Source organism: Artemia sp. Qi Xiang Cuo, chromosome 18 (genome assembly GCF_049724085.1).
Source record: "Artemia sp. Qi Xiang Cuo chromosome 18, ASM4972408v1, whole genome shotgun sequence".
NCBI lineage: Eukaryota > Metazoa > Arthropoda > Branchiopoda > Anostraca > Artemiidae > Artemia > Artemia sp. Qi Xiang Cuo.
In genome coordinates this window covers 50362398-50374188 of record NC_142811.1, presented here as the reverse complement: position 1 = coordinate 50374188, position 11791 = coordinate 50362398, and the positions used below count along the sequence as shown (strand labels likewise).

Sequence of the window (11791 nt, the reverse complement as noted above, 5' to 3'; positions counted from 1 at the left end):
TAAAAAACGTGTCCAAGTTATGTTTAGTATTGTTTTTAACGTTCTTTTTCTTTTATTTTTTTGTAAAGGGCATTCCAAGATGAAAATCTTTTTTAAGGGAAACGGGATTTGAGAAAAGTTGAGAACCACTCCTCTAATAAAAAAGTCAATAAAGTCTATTTAGATTATTTGGTGAACGCTATTATCCATATCTACACAAATCACCACAAATAAAATGCGTCTAATTGCATTTACTCTAAATAAAACGCGCCTAATTTACTCACAAATAAAACGCGTCTAATTGCGTTGCATTACTGGGTACCATACGATAATTTTCTTTTTCAGTAATTTTGCCTTTCAAGGTTTTCACCCCCTTTTTTCCGTTTTTTTTAGTTTTTTTTCCGGTTCCCCTAACAATCAGTTATTTACTTTCATGACACTGTCCAAAATATCAGCTATTTATAGTGCCCTGAAAAACACGAAAGTTTGAAGGAGTTATAGACATCCTTCTCCAATGATGGCAAATGCCAAATTTACAAAAAAAGCTAAATATTTCATTTTCAGCAACCCCACAGGATTGGCCACCCTGTGCGGTCCGAATACCCCTTGTTATACTACTCTATTAATATAATTGGTTAGTATTTTCAACTCCTAGAAAATCACTAATTTTCCGCTCTCAAACAATTCTGTGACTTTAGACAACAGGTACTTGAACCGTAAGCTAAGCAATTATTTCCTATTATGCATACAACTAGCAACTGTAAGTAAAAAGGGTACGAAGTTAGGTCTACCCTGTTTTGTCTCACGACTTGGGGATCGGGTCCAAACTTTTAGAAAATTTGCAATTGTTTAAACATTTTTTTGGGAGGAGAGCGAAGGGTATAAGAAGAGTTTGATTTTTATGTTAGAGGAAGGGGACATGACAATTTCTATGGTTTTCGCGAAAGACAATATGCTAAAGTTAAATTAGTTACTTTACTTCTTTATTTTGCCTGTTGTCTGACAGAATCTGCAACTAGTAAGAAATAGAAATAGTAATGGTCATAGTAATTTCTAGCAGACGTAATGCTACGCAAGTATCTAAAGATAATATTTTTTTGCATAAAATGAATCATAATGGCATCAATTGGAAGGATACATAGTGGTAGGCTCTGTTGTGAACATGGCAAAACTATAAGACAAGTCAATTTTACTGTGCTCCTTAATGAGTAAATAAATAGCCATAAAGTACAAAACTGTATAGTTTCTTAGAAAAAGAGGAAAAACACCTATAACCTTAATAAACAAATTTATTGGTTTCGCTTCTCCAGCTCCATGTGCATTGTTGTCACTTGCTCCAGAATGGCTGATCGAACGAGCACTCCCTTTGAGTCAAAAAAGTTACCAACAGATGTGACGCGGGTCACCTCCAACTCATCACGCGATATCGTAAGAGAGTACTTATCATCGAACCTGAAAGTGAATAATCCTCACACTTTGCTAAATACAATAACGGCTCTCAATTGCGGCAAAATCTCTTACTTTTAAGTCTGGCTTCGCTCTTCGTTCAAATTTGAATTATAATGTGACCTAATTTCAGCCCATTTTAAGATTTAACTAATCTGTTTTTCATTAAAAATCTTGGAAAACGTTTTTGAAATTAATATGCATTCGTTGTTTAAGTAACATTGTCTTATATTTGTAGGAATGTTTTTTTATTTAAGCTTTTCTGGTTATACTTAGAACCGTTTGATTGCTATTTAGGCTGTGCAAGATTACAATACAGTCAAAATTTTTGATCTGTTATAGGTATGTGGATTAAATTTTCTATTTCATTTTTATAAAATGAGTGGGTGGAGTAGGGTTTTGAATCGTAGAGATTCAAAACCTGTATATTTTGGTCTTCTGCTGGGCTGGAGGCGTCCTGACCCACGTTCTGAGTATATCCTTGAGCACAGAGGAATCTTATTATTATTTCACTAAGATAGCATTTCCATATTCACTTTCTATAAAAACATTGTATACCCCCAGGGCATAACTTACAACCTTAGCCCTGAGGGCTGTGAGGGGGTTTTCTTACTCAAAAACATAATTTCCAGACCTTTCAACTACGTTCAACAAAATGGCTATATCAAAATGTTGATCGAAAGTGCTTCGGAAAACAATTGGCGTGAGGGGAGGGGGCATTCACCCTCTGATCACTTTTGACTATTAACAAGGGCACTAGGCCTCTAAGTTCCCAATTGAATGAGTTTTTTGAAGCTTCTAGCGCGACGCTGGCACAGGCCTAATTTCCAGGGCTTTTAACTACGTTGAACAAAATGCCTGTTTCATGATTTTGATAGGACACGTTTGAGGAAAAGGCGGGCGTGAGAGGGGCGTTAGTTACGCTCTAATCACTTTCAACTATTAAAAAGGTTCGAAGACAGGAATTTTTATTTTAGTTATGCTGATTATAACTTGTTTTATTTAAATTATATTAAAAAATAAACATGCCCAAAATAACAGTGAGAGGGGGTTTAGTTGCCCTCCAATCACTTTCGACTATTAAATAGGGCACTAGTCCTTTCAATTTCCAATCGAATGAGCCCTTTTTCTAGTTTTTACGACAAAGATTTCAACACAAACATTATATACCCCTAGGATATAACTTAAAATAGTAGCCCCCACTGTTCTGGGGGGAGTTCCGCCCTTAAAAATCTTCAATATCAAACTTTCAACAAGTTTTAACAAAATTGCCAGCACGACATTTTGATGTGAAGTGCTATAAGGAACGGCCGGTGTGAGAGGGGTATTGGCTGACGTTTCGTCCCTTTTAATTATTAAAAAGAGCACTAGCCCTCTCAATTTCTAATTAAATGAGCCCCTTTTGAAGTTTCTACGACAACGATATCTACAAAAACCTTATATGCCCCAAGGGCATATAAGGTTTGCCCTGGAGACAAAAAATCATGTAATTCAAGGGTCACAAAAATTGAATAACGGACTTTGAGTCAAATGCAACAGAAGGTAGTGTTAGTGGTCCAACTTCCATGCCACTGAGACGTGCCGTGCCAAGTGCCACTTATAGGTTAGGGAGACTATATTGAGGACTTTGGTTCCTCATATTTACTTTATCTGGATCAAGAAGCCACAAACTAATTTCGGTCAAACAAAAAGAGCCAATTTTAACAATTACCCAAAATACAATAAAATACCCGAACTAAAAGCAACAGGGCAAAATGAAAGACACCTGTGGATAACTGGTAACGCGAGCATACTTAAAAAGATAACCGTCCAGGCTTGTAAAGCCACGGAAAATCTTTTGCTTAAGGTTACGAAAATTCGGTTCCTTTTGTACACTTTGCTTTCTTACCTTTTTAAGCTTGAAGATCCTTTCCATATGATGTCAGGACCAAGACCACCTCTTGCACGTTCTTTGGCGATGCAAAAAATTCCCTTTTCAATATATTTTGAGTAGAGGGTCAAAATACCCATCAGAATAAAATAGCCCAAAACACAGACAATTAGGACAGGCCTGAAAAAAAAAGAATATAAGAGAATTGAAGTCCAAAAAGGTGAAGGAACTTACTTATGAAAGACATTTGTCCGACTCATAAACTGGTCCTAAAAATACCAAAAACCCCTATTAAAAAAGGATAAAAGAAAGTAGGACATTTAGAGTTCCGAATCTTACCTGATGCCGTTAGATAAAGTCCATGAGAGGGTATCTTTTTGGGACTCCACCCTGAACGAAATTCCCGGATGTGGCCCCAGACATAGTTGTACAGTGACCACTTTTAGACCTACTAAACTTCTCTGACCAGAAAAAACAGATAAGCCTAATGGTATATGGATTAAAAACCTAACTGAATTACTAGCAAAATAGTATGAGCCTAAAATGTCCAGATGTGTCTCCTAAATCTGGAATCTCTCCCGAAGTAAAAAAAAACCACGAAAATTCCTAGATTGAGTGAAACCCTAAACTTCCATTTGCACACTAAATCAATTTGAAAAGATGCAAGTCCTTGGTCCCAGATGCCAGGCCATAACTTTAAATCCTTGGGAACTGCCTTATCAGCTATTCCGCAATTTCCTTCAGTCTGATTACAGAACATCTACAGGGCCTGTAAATACACTATCTTTTCTGTGTCTCCACTACCATCTCTTAGTTCTTCTTTTTTTCTTGGAGGGAGGGGGTTTACTATTTTCCCTCTTAAGGGACATACTGTGGTATTTGATAGTTTACTAGATAGTGTATTATCATGATTTTTAGTTAACTTACAAAGTATGAATATATTCCTATTCCTTTTTTTACTTTGTTTTTCAATCTGGCTTACGTAAAACGTGAATTTGGCTTACATAGAACTCGCTATAAATTAAAATCTTATCACAAAGATATTTCAAAATAAAGCTTATAAAGATTAGATGAAGATCTCCACTAAAAAACAGGGATGGAGCTTCAGATGCAAGCTAGTAAACAATAGTAACTATAAATTTAAAAACAAGTTCTGAAAAAAAAAACCAATCAAATGAGGAAAACTCATTATTAGCAGCTGATTCGGGAATGGTAACTGTTAGATAGGTTAATCTTAACGGTAAAAGTTGATTGCGAAAACAAAATTTATGGAGATTAAAAAAAAATAGCCTGAAACCCCACAAAGAGGGTGCCAGACTTAAATAAAAAGTGTACTGGAATCAGCACGGTCGAAAACACTTTTCAAGAAAATTTTAGCCACCACCTTGAACCACAAGAAAAATCACATTTTTGTTTTTATAGGAAACACTGGTGTGGCTCCTTTAGTCTCGTTTTACTGAAAAGAGAAATTGCTAAACGACCAATTTGACTTCATTGGTGAGCGTCAGTGATGTATTTTCACAGGCGGATCATACTATTTTCTTGAATATCGGAAAGGCAAGTTTCCGAATATTGTCTCATCTTAACCCGTGAAGTCTGTTTGATTTTTTGCCTAACGCCATTTAAATATTCCCAAATAGTCTAAATAGTCAAACCAAATAGTCCCACATTTTAAAAACTTGATTGGTTCAAAAGCCAATAAAAAGGAATTTATTTTTTTAAAGCAGTTCCTCTATTTCTTTGCTGTCTAACTTTCTTCTGGTCACAGCAGCATATTTACTTCATGGCAAGTAGGGAAGAACTGAAATGATTGGGTGCGTCTACTAAGCATAATTTGATTTCCTATATACTAAAACAAAACGCGGATTTTCTCGGTTCCTTGAATAAAAAAAAGATAAAAAACCATTCCCGAATAAAGCAAAAAAAAAAGAATTTTTTTACTCTCAAACAAAATTATGAAGACTGGGACATGCAAAATGGTTTTGAGCATGACGAGACACGAGCTTGCCAGATCCTTTATATGTTCTTAAGGGGTATTTTGCAGGAAAATCAATCATCTTTAGCTGGGAAATGGCAAAATTTGTTTTAAAGTTTGCGGTTATTGTCTCATCTTAACCTGTGAAGTCAGTTTAATTTTTTGCCCAGCGTCTTCTAAAAAGCCTTATAGAAGGCCACAGCAACACATTAAATCATATTTCTATCTAATTTGTTCTGCGTTTTACCTCATCATGGGCGGTGACACCGGTTTACGACAATATTGTGGGGAGGGGAGGAGGACGGGGGAAATGTATCTTAAAAATGTTGGGGCAGTTTACATATTTTTTTTTTTAGATAAACATGCCAGAAAATGTATTTTAATAAAAATACAAAAAAAGGTCTTTTTTAACGAAAATACAAAAAGAATGTATTCTTTGAAAGCACAGTTTATATAATTATCCAGTATGATCTTTCCCTATCTCACCCATTATAAAAACCCGGACCGAGGTGTGAGTGCTCCAGAGAACGTTTTTGCAGATATAAACATAAGCGGCATTAGATCTTTTCACGGGTAGACAAAGAATACGGAACAAGGAACAAGTACTGACAAAACCACTTGGCTGGCTGAACCAATCAGTGGACAATAAGTGCACAAATAAGGGGGAGGAACTTTTTGTTCGCACCGAGAATGAAGACCAGAAATGATCTGCGATAAACTTACTGGATAATTCTATAAACTGTGTTTGAAAGCCAGGAGGGGGGGGGGGTGACTGATGACGGCGGTACGTAAAAGAAAGAAAAAACATGTACAATTATGGGTAAAAAGACTGGACCCCAATATTTGCCACGGAGAATGAATTTCCATATACGCTCCTGCAATCCTCCTACAGGAAAATCTGGAAAAAAGCAGCTGGAAAACGAAATATTTACAATTTCGTGAATAAATTCTTGTTCAGTGGGAGACCGACCTTCGCCTCCCAGATAATTATGTAGATATGTTTTGGAGGGCCGAAAATAACAATCATAATGAACAAGGTATTCAGAAAATACGAGGCACAATGGAAAAATAAAATCTTACGAAGATTCAGATTGTATGATTTTAAGATATGTATGATTTTCAGACAATTGAATAAGTATAGTAAAGCAACAGTCACTTTTAAGGGACTAGTTTTATTCATACTTAGTGAGGATTAAAATTTTTTGAATGTTTATCAGGCCATTTGTCATATAGGAGCAATCCTCCTACGGGAAAAATCTCACCCTTAAATCATTTCTCAAAAATATACAAAGTGCACACTTACGCATCACAGATTCTTCAGTATTTAAATTCACACCTAAAATCATCAAGTGGCGAAAATGTGGATATAAACAAGTTAACTGCAGAGTTAGACAGCGGAGAGTTCTCTCTCCTAAAATGTTTAATGCTTCAAATAAAAATGTTTGTCTAGCATGCCCATTTCGAAGCATCATATTTAGCTTATATTGACAGCTTTCTTTTGATTAGCCAAACTATGGTTAGCTCGTCGTTTTTGGTCCGATCACCTCTCCATTTACAAGTCTTGGATTATCACCAAACATTAATACACGTGAATGTCCAATTTCTAATGGAATGGAATCGTCTCGTTCTCTAGATTGTAGTTCAGTTTGCATACCACAAGCAAGGGCAGATCCAGGATTTTTTTTTTTTTGGGGGGGGGGGGGGGGGCAAAATAGGTTGATCCGATAAACTTGCGTTAGGAGCAAGTTTAATTACAGCAAAATTGCGTTAATTAAGTAAATTACACAACAGGGGGGGGGGAAGGTTCAACTTTGTTCTGTTTCTTAAATAAATAGAGGTATATTTACCAAAGGCGTATCCAGAATGTTTGTTCAGAGGGCTGAAGCCCTCCCCCCTGGATACGGCCTTGATATGGGTCAGTGGTGTCACTCTGTAAACTTAACAAGAGCCGACCCACCTCCAAATGGGTAGGCTACCTGTAAAAATCCGGGTAAGGTAAACAGTAAGCGTGTGTGCAAGCACAGGATGGCTGGTCCCAGCTTCTCCATTGCACTTCCTGGCTGAAGGACCAATAAACGGAGATCAGCATCACCGGCAGGGACTGTGAAGTCCACTGCTGTATCCTTTACCTTTTTACCTCAGAAGGGAAAATACTTGAAATAAGGCCTAGCGAAGACGTCCTTTAAAAAATGCAATGTTGAAAGTAACAGCTAAACGCCATAATTAAGTTTATGTTTAATTATTGTGTTTTAGTTAAACACAGTCGTATTCAACCCATTTCCTGCATTTTTAATTTAATTATTGTGAAATTAAACATCAAATCCTGACCAAGACTGAAACTTAGGAGCTTAGAAATAAAGCAAATAAACATATGACGAAAAAATTTGTATACCATTACAGAAGTTTTGAAAAAAATATATTAAATTTTTACCAAAGAATAAGTCTTAAATATCGGGATAAAAAATAATTTATTATTAAGGAAATGGAAGACGATTTTTAAAGCTTTTCTGTTACAAATTACTCAATGGAAGTATTCAGAGGCTTTTTTGACTTTTCCTTTGCACAATTTGGAAAAAATAGGCTCCATTTAATTCTCTGCTTTTACTTATTTACTTGTATCCAGCAGTGGACAAAGACGTACTTAAAAACCCTGGGTACTGCAGTTAAAACATGAATGCCACATGAAATTCTCTCAGGACGAGTAGTGACCCGTAAGATAAATATAGGCAATAAATTGAAATGACTGTAGTTGTGTTAGAAGCAGGCGGGTTTGTGCTGAGATGAATTGCAATTAGCATTAGTCAAACAGTTCATGGTAACGATCTGTATAGTAAGAGCGACCCGGCTCAATAGTAACCGAAACTAAAAAACGGAATTTTTATACTAATAGATACATCAAAAGAATTGGATTTTTATGCTAATTTTAAATATACGAGTTTCATCAAGTTTAATTTTACCCATAAAAAGTTACGAGCGTGAGAAAATTTGCTTTATTTTTGAAAAAAAAAGGGAAACACCCCCTAACATACGTAGTATATTAATGGAAATCACACCATCAGATTCAGCGTATCAGAAAATCTTACTGTAGAGGTTAGCCTACTGTAAAGCTCCTAGTCGCAAAAATGTAGAATTTGGTATTTTTTGCCAGAAGAAAGATTAGGGATGCGTGTTTATTTGTTAGTTTTTTCTTTTTTAGTAGTAAAGGAATCATTCAGTGTGTTAGAAGATAAGTATAAAAAAAAGTAAGTACTATTTTAAATATTTCTTAGGCTGTAAAGCATAAATTCAACTCTTGCGGGGATGAAGAAAGGTCTTCATCAGATTTGAAAAAAAATAATCGTTTCACCACCCAACTGACGGGTCAGCCTATATTTTGAAAAACATTTATTTCTTTTTGTATTTTCGTTAAAAAAAAAGAAAACAACAATATTACCCCACGTAAATTTAAAAAATAAACATTGCTCCGACCCCCCCCCCCCCCACTTTCATTAAATTTTCATGGATTGGCGTCACTTATCCCAACGGCTGTTGATACTATATATTTTTTATTTTTGTTTAGTGTAGAGGCAATGGATCTTTGTGTGTGGGTCTTAACCCTTGAGTCAATTTTATGAGTTCACCCGTAAAATAATAAAATACAATAATTAAAATGATAATGATTTTAATCTAGTTCAAATGAACCGCTCTTCAATGAATTCGACGTGAGTTCTATGAATGAAGTCGATATGAAGATGATTCGATCTAAAAGTTAAGAACATACAAATAACAGTTCAAATAGGGATAAATCCTTTTATTAGACAGTGACAAGATCTTTGAATAGTTCGAAATCATGCCAAGTGATCATCATCAGCAGATAAATTAAACTATAACAATTAAAACAACGATACTTGTACAGGAGAAAATAATTGCATTAGTGCTCTTATTTTTTCCAACACAATTACGGAAGCAACTCTCCTGACTTCCCAGTTCTCAGTTCATTAGCTTGATTTGAATTATCAGGGGGGCAGACATGGGCGTAGGCAGCATTAGGCAGCATATTGTCTAGGGGGGGGGGGCAGTCGATAGTGTGAAGGAGTTTTATCAAATGCTTTTTACAAACCATATGCTTTTTAAGCCATATCTAATGTAAATTTTAAGGTATAGGGGGGGGGGGAGCTGCCCCCCCACCCTACGCCCATGGGGTCAGAGGTCAAATGCATTGGAAGAAATAAACTTTACTTTATCTGACCTAAGTAAATTATCATAAATAAATTTAAGCCAAATTCACTCGCATCTCTATTCAAAACCATGTTTTTTAATAAAATTTTCTTAGTTTATATTGTTTCCACCCCGGTCCCTAGAAATCAAAGAGACATTCTCGAGCATAATAAAATGGCGCGGAAAATTAAAAATGTGTTCCAATAGAGCTAATATGAAACCTTCAGGTTTGGAATTTTGCCTTAAAGCTGATGAAATAGAATATTTTAGTGCTAGTAATCTAATTTTTAAATTCTAGTCTGTGCATCCAACATAGGAGTTTTCGCAAGTGCACGGGATTTGTCTATGCTCCACTGTCCTGCTCCCATGAAGTTCAATCCTTTCCAGAATTTAGAAAACTACCAATGGTATTACTACTCTTTTAAGCTACCTTTAAACCATTACTTTGTAGAATTCTTTTTAGTTTTTCACTCAGCCCTGGAACATGTGGTGAGAACAAAAAACATCTTTCTCTTCAGTAGTCTCAAAACTTCCTTAGAAATCTCAGGAACTTTTTTTCTTTTTTTTGGAAAAGTCTTGTCAATGAACTAGCTTGGATAATGGTTACTTATTAGTTTTTCTTGGAAATGACAACTCCTCCTTAATAATTTTCGGAGAGCAAATACTGAAAATGCGGTCTGTTAAAGTTATGATCAAAACAATTTTTACTTGGCAAGCGTGACCACAGAAAAAAATTACAAAAATCTATTATTCTTAGTTGGTTTTCTATAAATTTTAAAATCCAGACTATTTTAATTCTTTAAAAGAATAACATTTAGAAAAGGAAGTTTCCCGCCCTCTTCTAATTCTACTGTTATTTCTACGTCATGGAAAGGCAGTGTCAAAAATACTTAAAGCTAAGAATGTACGAACAATTCACCGTCTTTTCTAGAGGACAAAAAACACAAAACTTATTTCACCAGCGACATAAGCTGAGACAAACGAAACAATATTAAACCATAAAACTAAAAGGGAAAGAAAAAACAGAACGAAAAAAACAAGTAAAAAGAAAACAATAAAAAAACAACAAAGGAATAAAAAGTAAAAAGGAAGAATACTGTTCTACCCTTCTAATTTAAAAAGTGTGCTGCAACTTAATTATGGTTCTCACACTACACTGGCTATGTTTCTTTTAGAAACTGACGTCACCGGCGGCGTCAGCTGAAACAAATTAAACAATATTAAACCCTAAAACAAAACTATATTTGTGATCACAATGCATGACGTTATTAATATTACTTTGATCCAAAGAAACTTTTTTTTTATTTAATTCAGACAAAAAGTAAAAACAGGGGAAAAACAACAGTAAAAAAAGAGAAAAAGTAAAAAAAGGGAAAAAAGACAACAGTAAAAAGAGAGAAAAAGGTAAAAAGGAGAGAAAAAGTAAAAAAAGGAAAAAAGACAACAGTAATAAAGAGAGAAAAAGGAAAAAAGACAACAGTAAAAAAAAGGTGCAACAGAAAAACAGAAATAATGAAAAAAGAAAGTGAAAAGAGAAAAAGAGATTACTCTACTATCCTTCTATATTAAAAAGTGTATTGCAATTAGTTAGGGTTTCCAGACCACACTGGCTATACAAATGTTACTTCAAACGCAGCTTTTTTTCTTTTGTATAAATGTTATCGCGAATGTCCAAAATTTGGTTAACGTTGACATTCACCAGTGAATGTCCGAAAATCCCTTTTCTCTGGTTGGATTCAATTAGCTTTACGAGTCAGCTATTTCAGTCTCATGCAACCTATGATGGTAAAAATTAAAGTTAGGTTAGATTTTGTCAGTTTATGTTAGATTAAATTTGGTTACCAATATCAAAAATGGGTTAAAAACCTAAGCTAACCCAACCCAACCTATCATCATCAAACCGTGCATGAAACTAAAAAAGTTGACTGGCAACGCTGACTAAATCCAAGGAGAAAAAAGGTATTTCAGACATTCACCAATGAATATCGACTTCTTTTTTATTTTTATTATCTTCTATTTTTCTTTTATTATAACTTATCTTTTATTTGAAGCTCTCTTATTAGAGCTCCGAAGCGTTTAGCGGATGCCTTTGCCAAAATATTTGCTTTTTTTTTTCCGTTTTCTTCTTTTTTTTTACTGGTTAAAAACCACCCTGGTTTGGTTTCTCAATTACTATTTTTCTTTATTTTCTTTGTTTTCTTTTGAGCATTGTACTTTATATTCCTTTAGTTTATGTTTGTTATGCATTTTTTCAAGCCAAATATATAATTTTTTAAGAGTGGGTCATAAAGGGAGGTTAAATAATACTACCTTTTATTTACCGA

At 34.9% G+C, this 11791-nt stretch overlaps 1 protein-coding gene across 1 annotated transcript in view; it reads right to left on the bottom strand.

Moving 5' to 3' along the window:
* Positions 1-1151: 1151 nt before the first annotated feature.
* Positions 1152-11791, bottom strand: part of Spase25 (Signal peptidase complex subunit Spase25) — a 29055-nt gene continuing 18415 nt past the window's right edge. Inside the window, exons 4-5 of the mRNA XM_089104545.1 lie at positions 3314-3475; positions 1152-1431 (exon numbers count right to left, since the gene is read on the bottom strand). Of these exons, the coding sequence (XP_088960671.1) occupies positions 1269-1431; positions 3314-3475 (325 nt within the window). The 3' untranslated portion in view covers positions 1152-1268. The remainder of the gene's footprint in view (positions 1432-3313; positions 3476-11791) is intronic.